Source organism: Zootermopsis nevadensis, unplaced genomic scaffold, assembly GCF_977971745.1.
Source record: "Zootermopsis nevadensis isolate Lab colony 2312 unplaced genomic scaffold, Znev_1.0 Znev_ptg000029l, whole genome shotgun sequence".
Lineage (NCBI taxonomy): Eukaryota > Metazoa > Arthropoda > Insecta > Blattodea > Termopsidae > Zootermopsis > Zootermopsis nevadensis.
The window spans coordinates 13055365-13071389 of record NW_028259161.1 but is presented as its reverse complement, the minus strand read 5'-3'; the positions used below and the strand labels follow the sequence as shown (position 1 = coordinate 13071389).

The 16025-nt window shown below is 37.1% G+C and overlaps 1 protein-coding gene across 3 annotated transcripts in view; it reads right to left on the bottom strand.

Annotated features, from left to right (window-relative positions):
• Window positions 1-16025, bottom strand: part of LOC110840276 (nephrin) — a 545495-nt gene that overhangs the window by 375365 nt on the left and 154105 nt on the right. Inside the window, exon 3 of one of the 3 annotated variants that reach the window (XM_087357910.1) lies at window positions 5506-5565. The exons of the other annotated variants lie outside the window; for them this stretch is intronic. Coding sequence (XP_087214036.1) covers window position 5506 — 1 coding nt within the window. The 5' untranslated portion in view covers window positions 5507-5565. The remainder of the gene's footprint in view (window positions 1-5505; window positions 5566-16025) is intronic. 3 annotated transcript variants of the gene reach the window in all.

Here is a 16025-nt window from a genome sequence, read left to right as displayed (position 1 = left end):
AGGACTTCTGTAATTTGTATACTACAGTAAACATTTATGTAAATAGTCAAGAATAATGATGATGAAGTGGACGGAACACTACGTATACATGAGGGAAATATTAAATATATACAAAATTTTGGCTGGGAAACTCAAGGAAAGAGAAAACTTGTTGTTTGTAGGATAGTATTAAAACGTGACTTGGTTCAGAGGATGGAGTGATCTGGTTTCATCTGGCTCAAGATGCGATCCAACACGGTTGTAAACCTTGGAGGGGGGCAAAATTAGACAGCTTCACGTACCTATTAAGCATATGAACATTTCAATAGACCACTGTGAATGGTAAATTCGTGAAATGGAGCAGACTGCATTCTACTGTAAGGATGCGTGTTATTGAAAGACGCTTTCAGATTCAATGCATCCATTTGCAAAGAATTCCTTCAATAGCTCAGTACTTGTCCTCAAGGAGTCAGACAAAAGTGAGATTCATTTCTGTGTCACTAGACGGGAACATAGCTCGTTAAAACATGTATTTACATCGATAATTGCGAAGAGGATATGAGAAAAATAAAAAATACATAATCTAACAATTATTTCGAAGTATAATTCTTAACATTTTATACACTTAGGACATAAATATAAAATGTCAAACATAACAACTCAAAACAATGCTTTGTACGTATTTTATCTATTGCCCACATACGTGAATCAAAATTACAAGCTAAAGTGGCAGTTAAAATCTTCTAAAATTCTGTAAATAAAACTAAAAATCCCCAATTTCAATAATGACGGCTGCCTTTTGGATTATAGCTCTGGGTAGTCTGGTAGACGTTCACAGAATTTTTAGATGTTCTTACGGCCTCATGATGGATGCGGGAAGGACCTTTGAACCGTTATAAACGCCTACCACACTACACGGCACAACAACATTATCATTTTCACGACCGTGTGAAAATCAAATCCCACTTAATAATTTTAATATTGAGTATTGGAATGGAACTTTTTCTGGTTTTAATATACGCAAACGCAGTAATTATTATGTTACGTTTAAGCACATTGAATCTACACTTGTGAGGTGGGGGGAGCAGCCCACTAGATAAAGCAACCCTGGACCAAAAAGAGGCCATGAATGAATCTCTGGGTTCCATGAAAATAGGTATTATTCTCAGGTAATTAACTATCAGCTTCTAAATTAAAACCATACATCAAAGTGAGTAAGCATCTTTCTGTCATCAGCAGAAGCCGCGTAGCGCCGAAAAATTAATAATTATTATTAAGAAAGTTTCGAACAGGTTTTAAGGTAACGGTTTGTGCTTATTTTTAGGAAAATGGTAGAATGGAGAAAAGCAAGAAATCCCTCAGTCTTCAAGAGGATCACCAAATACTGCAGCATCCTTTGTGGTATCGTGTAGACTAAGCGTAGTTAAGCCCAGAAAGAACTTCGACAAGGCGCGAAGAACACACGAATTAACTCCCTGCATGTTTTATTTAAATTGATCGCCTAAATGAATGCATAATATTTATTACAGAAGGTAGATTCTAGTTGATTTGTAGGTCATTTGACAAGTTTGTATCAACTGTACACGATTAACCTTAATTTGAAGTAGAAACTCATCTATGAAACATGAATCCTGTTTTTCTCCACAATTTTCTTGTGAGAACGCCTTAAACATCTCTTTAAGCTTACAAAAAGTTCTCCGTTATAGGAGTTTACAGAGTAAATGTCATTCATATTTTAACCCTTTAAAGCTTAATAACAACTATATGCGCCACCTACTGAACAATCAATAATTCCTGCAATTTTTACTCATATTTATAAGTGTTGTATGATTCTCAATGTACACAATGATTATTTCCTTAAGCAGCATTAACTATTTGAACTTTGGTACGGTGAAGTCTTATGTTTCTTTGCGGTAAATAATATTTAGACGGGATTTCGCTTCATTGGGTTTAAAATATTTTCATTTTGTTTTCGTATTTTGCATCAACAATCAAATACACAATTACAGATAAATAAACACAAGAAAATTATTATTATTATTCAGTTCAGCTATATTTATTTGTGTGTTGACTTAGCACCTCAAAATTCAATTAGAAAGTTAGCAGAGGTTAAAAAAATACAGAAAATACAAATACACACAAACAAAGGCTAAACCAGGGCAATTTATATCATTCATGTGATAAAATTATTCAAACAACACAAATTTGTAGTCAAGAGATATTAAGGTAGAACTTTATATATTTATTATTGATACAATTAATATCATAATAAATTGGAAAGTGCCATAGTTATTATAAGACATGATTGACAGAAACAATTTTAATATTATACTCTCATCTATGGCTAGGTATCCCAATATGCAACTTCTGTTTAGATTTTCCTATCAAAATTTTGTATGCATTCCTCATCTGCATATGCGTGCTACACGTCCCGGTCATCCCGTCCTTCCCCCCTCCCCTGGTATCCTTATTATGTAACAACCTATTACAAATTGTGCATCAGTGCTACTTGAGGCTGGTTTCTGCGTGAAAGAACAAGATAGAAAACTGCCGAAGTTTCTGTCAATGACATTTTGTCTCACAGCATCCCCAAACATTTTTCTTCATACATAAAGAAGCGGGCGTCTTCACTGAGAAACAAAATTCTATATTTAGAAACCACGTAAGATTGCCCCTGTCAATTTAACAGCCCGTAAAATAAACTTCTTTTATTACACATAATCATCTTTCAAGAATAAAATCCAAATATAATATTTATAGCGTGTGAAAAGAACGTGTTTTTGTTTCCGGTTTATATGTAACGATGCTTGTAAAATAATTAATTTTTACCTCACAAGAAAAACGCCACACAGAAGCTACACATTTCCCTAACTGGATATCGACACAGGAAATTAAAGTAACAAGTGAACTCAGTTCTGCGTAGTTATGTATTAATTAATAAGAACTCTGAAGGTTTTATTTTGCCTCACTCTATTTATTTAACTACACTCAGATTATAAAGCGTCGAATTCTGTCTCAAGATTTAAGAACAGAAAGAGGGTTGAGTACAAACACAAGCAAAAGTTTTTAAGAAGCGGCTATGAGAATTTAGAAGGAAGAAATTTTATAATTAACTAACCCTCGTCTCTTGTACAAATAGGCAACTGTATTTACTTTTATTGCTTTATTTAACGATGCTGCCAGTAGCTAACAATGTATAACGTGGAATCAGAAGATCATTAACGAATTAATTGATAGAGATTTGGAAGGAAGTGGTAGTGGCTTAATGCAAGGATATAACTAGCCATTTTCCTGGATAAACTGAGGAAAACCACAAAAATTTCTTAGTCAGGCTATCTGGTGCTACAAGAATCTCCCCGTTTCTTTCGACTTCCCCTCATAAGTGACGTCACCACCGGCACAGTTAAGTTGATCGCAGTTTGTGTGTAACACCACGCCTAGCCTGTTATTAAATTTTGAAATAATTTATAAGTTTCCACAAAACTTGGTACAAACATCACACAAATGGGGAAGTACACAATTTGTATTTTTCATTTCCCTACCTCGGAAAGTATTGGCGAACTTCTCAGGTTAAGGAAACTTAATGCAGAACATTGAAATGTTGTTTCGACAAAACTCTTAATTTTACCTTTCAATTGATAGCGATAAATAATAAAGCATTACAGTCAGATATTCAAAATCTCATGTTTTCTGTCTGATATTTAACAGTTTTTAGGCGAAGTAGTTTCATCATGACAACCACCTTGAACTTATCTTTCTTAACATCGCGACAATGCAACACGCAACGTTATTTCCATGATAAAACTTACAAACGAGATATTTCGTCAGCAAAATTCATACTAGATGGCTCTAGCAGGCAAATCAGTAGTGAGTAGAAATTATGCAGAGGCAGTGGGTTTTTCACTCACTACTCAAATGCACTACACAAGACTAACAAGGATAAGTTGCCTTGAGTGACTGTCCTGGAAGTGAAAATGAAAATTATAAATACGGCACCGATAAAAATGTTTTGGTTCAACTTATTTTGACCTATAATTTTAGTGAGCACTGATTTCGATTGCTATTACATGTTTTCTGGGCAAATTTAATGAGTTTTCTAACACTCATATTTATTCTGGTGGGTCATGCTGGGTTTCGTGTTAATATCTTAGCATACTGAAGTTCGGATCGGAATACGCACGACTTTTACTGTTTAAATAATAATGTTGGCCGGGAATCGCGGAAAAAAGCAATGACTTGGAGAGTAAGTAAGATTTCCCCCTTGGTAACTTTGTCTCTTCATTTTAATGTTTTATTAATACGGGAGTTGTATTCGCATGCAGTTCATGTCTACACTACAGAATTGCTAGAATACACAGCAGCATGCTTAAAACGCTGAGTGTGAAGAGTTGAACGAGAGTGTGACTGCATGCGAGTGTGAATGGGAAGCAGGAGTGAGTGTGTCGGTTGGCAAGCGAGGAGTTGGCGAGGGGTGGCAGACGAGGTGCTGAGTGCGTGGGAAAGCGAGCGAGGAAGTGACGAGGAGTGGAGGGTATAGATGCGTATACAGGTACCAGCAAAAATAACGACAAACAGCGGCAAAACATAAATTAATTAGCATCAAACTTTGAATATCTGTAAACTAACTCCATGGAGCCAAATCCTTCCTCAGAAGTCAAGAGTAGTTCAGCTTCTCAAGAAATTCCTAACACTTTATGGAACTCGAACGTTTATTACTGTGTTCACAAACGCCCGCCACTGGTCCCTATACTGAGCCAGACAAATGAATAAATTGAAAGCATACGCCTAAAACAATGCTTATGTACTTCTGTTGACTTATTCCACTTTATCCCTAATCAGCTCACATAGGAAATGCTCTACAAGCAAAGGCTGCACGATACAGGACCTAATCGGACCCTTAAATACGGAAATGACATAAAGATATTAAGAAACCTGGACAGAAAACAACTCGAATTCGCTCATAAGAAACTGTTGAGGCCAATGACATTAAGAGTTGAAGAAGTCATTAGCACAAAACTTGGATAAGACGACATAATTGAAGACAGTTAAGAGTATCAAAGTAATTTGAAGCCAAGACTACTCCTACATAATACTAATAATAATAATCCGTGGCGTAACAGCTCCAGAGAGCCAAAGCCGACTAGCTTGACTGCTGGCCTCACGTTCACATACCTAAGCAGAGGTGAACGATCATCCAACCAGATATAGAGTGACGTGTGGTCAGCACGACGAACCCCTACATAAATTTATAAAATAAACTGCTGGAAAACAATACTTTGGATGCCTGGGACCGGATAATAATCGCCGAAACCTTGTTTGAAAAAATAAGCAATTTCCGTCCGGAACAATCATGGTAAACGAACACAACGGGGCTATAGGCCCACAGCAGGGAGACTTGAACAGCTTAAAGAATTCCTAACTCCTCTGCCCTTTGTCATTTTAAATTTCAAAATAAACGCCTTCTTGTGTTCAGAGTCATCCTTCACTGCATTTACAAACGTCTGTCGTTCATGTGATTTTACTTACTTTGTTGCTGTCAGTTGTACATCGAAAGTGCTTCTACGCCCCGGGTGACGTCATACGTACCTGCAAGGAAGAAATGACATTTAGGCACTTCGTTCTGTAAACTGATAGTGTAATTTGCGGAATTACCAAGGTTAAGTTCTTTGAACAAAAAATATCAGAGCTCACAATGGACACTTTCTTCACATACAAAATTTCCTCCGTCGTTGATTTAATTATATTTTGTGCAATTTTTTTCAATCACGCTAATTTTCTTAAGTATCTTATCTCGAATCCTTATTTTATTATTTTGGTGACTTATGAATTGAAAAGGACACAGAGATAGTGGTCGTATCCTTTTAGGTACTGCCCCGGCATTTGCCAGGAGATACTGAGGAATACCACGAAACTTCTCAGGCAGAATATCCAGTCTCCGAGATTTGAACCCGGGGCCTCCTGAATACAAAGTAGGAGTGCCGACTACTCGGCTGCAACTTCCAATAATAATAATAACAAATAACAAATTCTAGGCTAATGTACACTTTCGAGTTGGAATAGACCACTTGGAATAAATATGAGCGGATAGAGAATACTATTAAAATGGATTTTTAAAGAAATGCGGTAGTATGGTGTGAAATGAACGAACATGGCTTATGATAGGGACTAGTGGCAGACTCTTGAGAACGCAATTTCTTAATTAGCTGTGTGATTAATAGCTTCTCAAAAATGTATATTTTTTTGCGTTGGATTCGAATTTAAACAAACTTAACTAGAAAGGTACTTTTCCACCAAAATAAAATAGATTCTCCTCAGTCTATATTTTACAGAAAACGTAGGAATACTTACGTAAACTATATTTTTGCCGGGAAAGCTCAGTCAGTATAGTGACTAGCTACGGGCTGGACGACCGGGGTTCGATCCCCGACGGGGGCAGAGGATTTTTCCTCTAGCCTCTGCGTCCAGACCGGCTCTGGGGCCCACCCAGCCTCCTCTACAATGTGTACAGGGGTCCTTTCCCGGGGATAAAGCCGGCCGGGGCGTGATGCCGACCACTCACCCCCATCTAGTGCCGAGGTCAAGGAAGAGAGGAGCTATACCTCCTCTCCCCCCAAACGCCGATAAGGCGTATAGTGGGACAAACTTTACTTACTTTTATATTTTTGCCAAAATATATATTTTGAAAATAATAATAACAGTAACAGCAACATAATTACTATGCCTATATAATTTTCATCTTCTTGATTGTTCAAAACTGTGTTCCCTGGATTTCCAACGCCGCCCTTGCAAACAGAAACAAATCACGCCGAGTGCTACTGTTCTTGTTTAATGAAATAAAACAAATGGTTGTTCTCTTCCAAGTTTTTATAGATGGCGCCGCTTCTGAATGTGTCTTTTGGCGTAAAGTGCTCGTGACGTCACACGTTGATTGATAACACCGCGACTTTCTTACGCCACAAATATTTTTAATGCTTCACAGTCGGACATTTTAATTTAACCTAAACTAAAATAATGTCGGTTGTTACCGAATTAAAGAAGTAAATTTGAATTTAGAAAGAAAATTTCAGATTTTTTCTTCCTTTACGCTAAATATTTAAACAATTCTAACGCGTACGAGATTGGTGAGGTTTGGAGTGCTTTTCAATTATGTAGTGGATACTCCAAACATACATGTTCTCGAATCTCTGACAATGAAAAAGCAATTCAATGTTTCTCAGAATAAACACGAGGGAAATTCCGCATTAATGTTTGTATAAGAACACGTATGAGAATGAGATGAGTCCTAAACTAAAAAATTACCTCAATATTAATTCGAAAATCATGTAGGTACTGTATCAATATTTGTAACGCTATGTAGATTCATAGGCAGATATTAATATTTCGGAGAAACATAGAGGTCTCCATCTTCAGCACGGAAGATAATGTTATTTTTCTCCAGAACTTAATTATTTACAAGTGCACGCTGCTTTACAACGGTTAAGCACAAAAATGCCATCTACACTGCAATGAGAACCTCAAACTTTATAACACAGATACCTGTTTTTAGGTATTATATACGATGATCGAGCTAAATATCAAGACATACCAGGTTGACCAACTTTTAGATACATTAATGATTTGATGTCACCATGATTTTGTCGGCTATATGCTGGCTACATAACCACGGAAAACTTAGTTAAATCCGGCTGACTTCAAGCAAGATTCATAATAGACAAAGTTACACTGCAGCAGGATTTTCTTGGAGATCTTTGTTTTCCTTGTTTATCATCATTTCACCATTGCTCCGTTATCTTCTATCACCGCCCCAAGCAATGTGAGACGGCCCTAACCAAAAAACACATCATCATATCCTCAATGCTAAGTTAAGGATTATGTATGTGACTTGGAAATTTACTAACAGCAGTTTAGTTTTTGGGTTTAAAATCCCCGCTATTAACAGATTACGTTTTGAGTTGTGGTATCATGTTATAAATATTTTATTAAAAACTGAACTAAACAACTTCAGGACTGTTTATTTGCGGAGAAATCGCTAGTAAAGAAATGTCACTTTTGCAATCTTTTCATTTAAAATACTTTCCATTACACTTAAAATTTACACAACATGAAATTAATTTAAATTCCCCTGTGTATATTTTAGTATTTTCGTTTGTTTTTACATTTAAATAAACCCAAGCCTTTTTATCTTTTAACCGAAAAAAATAACCATAATATAAGTCTTTGTTTTTCATCTCTAAAATATTTCGTTTGCCTTTATACTTCTAAAACACGTAAATAGCTGTCCCAAGACGCACAAACTAAGACCATCAGATATTTATACTAGAAACTGGCTCAAAATTAACGGGCTCACAGTTTGTATTAAACCAAATTTTTTAGGGATAAACTAATGTGACTCTACAGCTTCATAAGAGAAAAAATAATTGTTATTCTATATGAGAGAATAAAATATAGAAAAACTATTACAAGCCTGCGATCTTATCAGAACGACACTGACAGAATGTGTGTTTCTAGAACCTGTGAAACTCAGAGTGTTTTGTCACATTCTGCACCAGGGGATTAATAATTGGCACATCCAGAACCTGGCCCAACTTACACGCACAAGAAGCCGAGCTCAGTAATAAACTAATAAATCCAGAATTCCTTATTCTCTCTAAGGAATATCCATTCTGCTCTACTTTGAAACTGTACTTTGTTTGAAATGTCACTTGTCGTAGCAAAGTGATGCCGGACGATATGAATAAAGAACAGTAAATGTTTTAGCAAGTTTTTTATGTTATGACGAAATACTTCTACCACTGTTCCTCCTACCGCTGGTCTGCTAAAAGCATGAACTTAAGAAAAGTGTTTTCTCGTATTTCAAACGATGTGGGTTGGTTCCAAAACGATCTTCCAAATTCAGACTGACTCTTTAAAAGAAAAATTCTCTCTGAGCCGTTACAAATAGATTGGTTTAGAACAACTTAAACCTTTCTCACTTAGGCACCAGAATCGAGTCCCGGGAAGAGACTGTCTCCCCATTCTCAGGAATTTGGGGGGTTTATTGAAATATCCAGGAAAATACATTGAGAGGATCTTAAATAAAAAACCAACCTGACACTTTCACTTCATTTATTACTTGAAGCTACGTAAGCTGATAAAGATACGTAATATAATACCTAAAGTTATTTTTAACTTTGTCCATCATCTAAATTATAAAACAATAAATTATGTTTTAGAACCTGGATTATGCTTCCCTCTTTAGTAAACATTGGGCAAGAGGACAGAAATCCTATCTCCTGAGCAGTTAGCCTCCGTCCTGTAGTTTTCTAATTTTATAACCCAAAAAATAAACAAAGTCCAACGAAACAAATTTACATATTATAATGTACCATCGTCAGAAACCTTCAATCCTGATCGCAAAATAATTAGGATGAGAATATAAGATTCTTCCGTCTTTTATGGAAGCGAAATGTCCATTACCAAAAAGTCATCCACAGGACCCTATCCTGAGCCAGATGAATACAGTCCACCGTGTATAAAAGTGCAGCGTGTAACTCAGTGGATAATGGTCACGACATATTTAAATAAAAAATTACATTATTGTTATAAACAAGTTGTGGATGTACCGATAATTACGGAGGATATCTTAAGACTTTTCATGTTTCCTTCTCATATTTTATTAATATGTATGTATAATGGCAGGGACATGTAGGATTTGAGGTTCTAACGGTGTCGAATTTGAAGATGGCCGCCTTCTAGGTTGTAGGGCCTTGTAGTTTGGTAGAAATTTACCAAAGTTTTAGAACTACTTGCTGCCTCGAAAATCAGGGCGATTATGACAGACGCAGCAAACATTTCTGAAACGTCAGTAAATTTCTACCAAACTACAAAGCGCTACAACCTATAAGACAGCTAATTTTGACAGTAAAAGTTCTATCACTACTCCCAAATCAAAAAGCTTATTATATAAACCGAGCTTCAATACAGCAATAACGACATAGTTTAATTGCCTATAGTTTATTATATACTACCCCTCTGAGGTCTAAATTCTTCTAAACAATCTTTGAAAAGTTAGTAAGAAAAAATTTATCATTACGAAGCTCAACTGTTTCAATAAATAATCGCTATTTATTTTGAGAACTGTATGAAACCCATAAATACACTCAGCGGGCAAAGTTTAAAGTTGCTTATTATAATATACATTGAAGCAGATGAACGTCATACAGAATCAATCAATAATTCATTTTAAACAGAATATGTGTTCTTTCTCTACTAAATTATACGGACTGTGAATCTTCTGACTTCGTGAACATACAAAGAGAATTAATGTACTGGTTTCCTTAAAATAAACAATTTATACCCAAAGATCGAAATACAAACAAAGCACTACGAATTATTAACAGATCTTCCATAATATTTGCAACAAAATGCATATTATATTAACTGTCTATACGTATTTTAACAACTTTCTAAACAATATAAATACTAACTGATATGAAACAGCAAGAATCAAGCAATAAATTATTTATAATTACCACCAAACTTAAAAAATAAAAATATAAAAATGTGACATCATGTGTTTTATTGGTTATCAAAGTTTCGCCGCAAGATTGTAAGGGTATATGACAAAAACGTGGCTTTAAACATTAAACTAACAGATTCTTTTGCGACGAAAAAGCTGTTTACATAGAATGTTTTACGCATTAAACCTTACACAACATTAATTAACCACGAGACAGGCATTACGTAAGAACTAGAGGAGACAGCACAACGAGCAGGGCCTATAGGCTCTCACGTCAAATACAATAGCTTATTATTCAAAGTAGAATACTCTAGACAAAATTTTCATCTGCGTCCATTCCTGCTACTGTCGCAGCGGAGCGGGGACGGGGACTGGGACTTTGTCTCTGTGAAACTATAAGCCTACAATAGGCCTACATACGATTTTATTTAGACGAGCTCGGACTCATAGTCGTAAATGGGAGAATATTAGTGAAACACACTTTGCACATTACGATGTGAAAATATAAATTGGATTTAATTAAGATGGATGTCTTCTGGAATGTAGCACGGTTTGATTTATACTGACCGGTGTTTTAGAGCAGTTTACTGTCTCCATCCTCAGTGTGATGTAGGTGGTAAGGTGTTGCAAATCGTTGGTCATAAACTACTGAACTACACGGTGCAATATCACAGTAGACGGACGGTCATCTTCATACTATTCGCCATGAGAATCTCAGATCTTGCCTGAACTTAATTAGCCCCACTCTAAGACCCTTCCAATTACTGTGAACACAATGGATTCACAAAAACAAAATATTTTCGTGAATCATGCACAAACTGAAGCAGTCAGCCGATATTAAAGTTTTGAATATTTTTTTCATAGTTATAGAGCAATTCTGGTTTGTAGGATCTGAGGTTTTAACGGCGATGAGTCTTGTTGCCCTGATGATGGAGGCAGCAAGGACCTCTGAAACGTCGGGAAACTTCTAACAGATTACAAGGTGCGACAACCCAGAAGACAGCCATCTTAAATACTGGTTTCCCTACGTATGAAGCCAACTGCAAACTGTTACTAATAACCTGGCATTTACTTCTGGAAACTTGCTAATCTCCTGGCTTTTCACAGTACGGTCCGCAGCTTCACTTAACAGCACGCCACATTGCTTCTTTCAGGCGCTATTATTACTCTTCTCGCCTGAAATCCGTAGCAAAGCGAAGAAATGTCTGAGGCGCCTAATTTTAGACCACCTGCTTAACAGATGTCGTACAGAAATTGCCGCACAATCACGGCTATAGATAAACGCGACTTGTGTGTACTTCAGGCAAGTGTAGTCCAAAATCCAAGCTGTAGAAATATCAACAATCTAGTGTTACAAAAAAACCATTAAATAACTCTGGATAATAATTGCATTTAAAAGTACGGTTCAGCTGACCGTTAAAAATCCTAGTAATTCCTCCACGTTTTATTTTCTGACAAACTGTTAAATCCCTACATCGACGATTTAGTCTGAACTACGTATAGACTAGTTAAATAAAGCATAAATAAATATTCCTTATAAAATAATGGAGTGAGAATAGGCATTTAAATATTTTACAAATATGGACTGCATTATGATTGGTCGACATATAGCAATGTAAGCATAATACTCGAAGAATCGTGTCTGGAAACTTTCTATCAGACTGTACGCAAGACAATAACGAAAATGGAATTGTATAAAGAGTAAGAAATATCCCAGAGAATCCACCTAAGTCCTCTATAACGCAAAACTGTTATTCTTTCAAACAGTTACATTGATTTCCAATGAAACCAATATTTTTTACATCTCTTTTAACAATATAAAGTATCCTTATAGGCAATCCAGAAACTTTATACTGCTTTTCTAGCGTGGTAATGATCTACACAGTTAAACTTTATGATTCTGTGGGAAGGAAAAGAAAAGAAAAAAGAATATGGCTCAGAAATGATATGAAAAAGATCATTGCACCCAACCCGCATTCGAATAGATCTGAAGCAGTGTTCTGTCTGCAGAGTAAAGTGCCTCACAGCTTATCTACTTGTATATTTTATTTTATTTATTTATTTGACTGCAAATGGGTTTTTACCCGGTGGCAGTGGTCCTACAATAAGACACAACAAAACATAAGACAACAAAAACAATAAGAAACAACAGAACAATGAGACAGAACAAAACAATAAGACACAAAAATCATAAGACAACAAAAACAATAAGAAACAAGAGAACAATGAAACAGAACAAAACAATAACACAAAAAACATAAGACAACACAAACAATAACAATAAGAAACAACAGAACAATGAGACACAACAAAACAGTAAGACAAAAAGACATAAGACACAACAAAACAATAAGACAACAAAACAATGAGACACAAAAAACATAAGGCACAACAAGAACAATAAGACACAACAAAGCAATGAGACACAACAATACAGTAAGACAAAAAGACATGACACAACAAAAACAATGAGACACAAAAAGCATAAGGCACAACAAGAACAATAAGACACAACAAAACAACACACCACACTCAAAATAAAACAGCTCATAATATTACAAAACCGTATAACCTAAAGTACATAACTTAAAAATTAATACCAACTAGACATAAGTCAGTAACAGTAATGAATCACACGTTTCATCAGGACCTTCTCTTCACTTCACTACACTTATGAAACCTTCCCATCCTCACCCCAATTTACCCCCCTTCACTGCACCCACCCATCTATTCCCTTTACTTCACCTCATTTATCACTTTCCTAACCTTCTTCCTAAACGTACTTGGTTTACAGGAGAGAGTCCCTAAAACCTCAGCAGGTAGCTGGTTCCAGAGTTGGATGGTCCTATTTACAAAGGAATATTTTCCGATATCTGTTCTTTGTTTTCTGCTCCTAACTTTCCGAATATGATCGACTCTGCTCAGGTAGTATGGCCTTTGCAATCTGACACCTATAGCTTTCCATGCCCGATCTCCCGTGTACGCCTTGAAGAGAGCACATATTCGTGCTATCTTTCTACGCTGTGCCAGGGTTTCCCAGTTCGAATCGCTCCTGTGATATGCAAATTTACATGCTTTCCTTTGCACCCGTTCTAACGCATTTATCTGCCCCTCCCTGTAAGGATCCCAGCACGCCGCCCCATATTCCAGAATCGGACGCACTAGTGATGTGTAGGCTAGACTTTTAGTGTTACTATTCCCCTTTTTGAGAACACGCATTGTAAAATGAAGTGCCTTCCAGGCTTTTTTCACCGTATAATTTACTTGATCAGCCCAGCTTAAATCGCTGCTTAAGATAATTCCCAAGTATTTACAACTGCTCACTTCCGGAATTATTTGGTCCCGTAACGAATAGTTTAGTGGTTCCTTCACCCGACTTCTCGTGAAACTAACTGCCTTACTTTTACTTGGGTTAATTTTCATATCATTTTCAACCGCCCACTCCCCCAGACTGTTTAGATCCATCTGCATCTTTTCTATATCTTTACTATTTATAATTTTCCTATATATTATACAGTCATCTGCAAAAAGTCTAATAGTCGATTCAATGTTCCTCCAAATATCATTTACGTACGCGAGGAATAGAAGTGGACCCAATACACTCCCTTGCGGTACTCCTGATGTTACTCTGACTTCCTCTGATAATTGCCCTCCTACTCTAACTCTCTGCGTTCGGCCTAAAAGAAATTCTCTTATCCATACGACTATCCTCGAGTCCACGCCCGATGCCGCGATTTTCATAAGCAGCCGATCGTGAGGAACTAAATCGAAGGCCTTCGAAAAATCTATTATAATCGCGTCTAACCTTCCTCCGTTATCCAGTGTGTCTGCAATGTCCTGACAAACCGTGATTACTTGACTTTCACATGAATATCCCGGCCTGAACCCATGTTGACCCTCGAATAACCAATTCTTTTCCTCCCAGTTTTTCCTCAGGTACGATGCTATAACGTGTTCCATTTGTTTGCAGACCACCGATGTTAAACTGACCGGTCTGTAATTTGTGACCAATGATCGATCACCTCCTTTGTAAATAGGAACCACTATGGCTTTTTTCCAGTCCCTTGGTATAGTGGCATTATTAATTGTTACGTCCAATAATCGCGCCAGGTATGGAATCATGGCTTCCCCACCCAGTTTTAGAATTTCCCCAGAAATGCTGTCAGGCCCTACTGATTTGCTTTTTCCCATCCCTGCTAGCCTTTTTCTAATGATTTTAGTACTAATGGCGAAGGGTTCGCCTGAGTTATCGCATTGTATCTGCGGGATGCTACGCTCGCAGCTAAATACCGAAGAATAATAGAAATTAAGGGAGTTGGCCTTTTCTATCGAGTCAGTAATGAGCCGTCCATTACCATCCTTGATCGCCGGAATATTTTCCCTGTTTCCTTTACGTCGTTTTACATACTTGTAGAAATCGGTCCAGCATTTACCTTCATTTCTTAATATTGTCCGTAAAAATGTTTCCTGCGCATTTTGTTTAGCTAATAGCAACTGCTTTGATAGACGTTTCAGTTCCTCTTGGTGCTGTTGTCCTAATTTTCTGCTGTTATATGCTTTTCTCACCCTTGACTTTAACCGTTTCACCTCCTTATTGTAGTATTCAGGGTCCGAATTTTTTCTCAGTATTTTATGTGGCACAAAACGTTGGATACTCTGGAATATTATATTCTTGAAATTATCCCATATCTCTTCCACGCTACTACCATTTCCAGCCCACAATTTAAACTTTTCCCGAAGAAAGGTTTGTAAACCTAAAACATTTGTTTTGCTGTACACCGGGACACTTCTTTCTACCTGAGGTTCACAGCTATTTTCTTCCCATTCCACTTCTAATAATACCCCACAGTGGTCACTGATCCCCTGTACTATGCTGCAAGAGGTGAAGGAACTTTCAGGCCGGACCAGGTAAACATCCAGCAATGCATCCCCTCGGGTTGGCCTCTCTACTACCTGCGTGTACCCATTTTCCCATACCAGTCTATTTATAAATGCCTGATTTCCACTTGTACATTGCACGTTTCCATCCCAATCTGCATACGGCAAATTTAAATCACCTCCAATGATGCTACGCTTCGTAGAATTTCCTAAATAATTGGTTCGGGCTGCCAATCTTTCCATAAGTCGCATGTCCTCGTTCGGAGCCCTGTAGATGCCTATAATATCCCATGTGAATTTAGGGTCCCTACCTTTCGCTTCAACTGCTAACATCTCAAAATCCTCGTCCACCCATAGTTCCGCGCAAGCTATGTAATTTTTTACACAAATGAACACTCCGCCACCTCGTGCATTTCTATCTCTCCTGAAGGTTGTGTAATCGTCCCTAAATACTTCGGCATCACTAATTTCCTCTCTAAGCCATGATTCCGTGCCTATTACAACATCGGGATTGTATGTATCAACTAAATTCCAAAAATCCAAAGACTTATTTAGGATACTCCTGCAATTTACCTGCAGCAAAACCAGCGAATTTCTCTCCAACTGCTCTACTCCTCTCTTGGCTACCCCATCATCACTTATCCCGCCTTCTGTATCGTCCCTAGCTTGA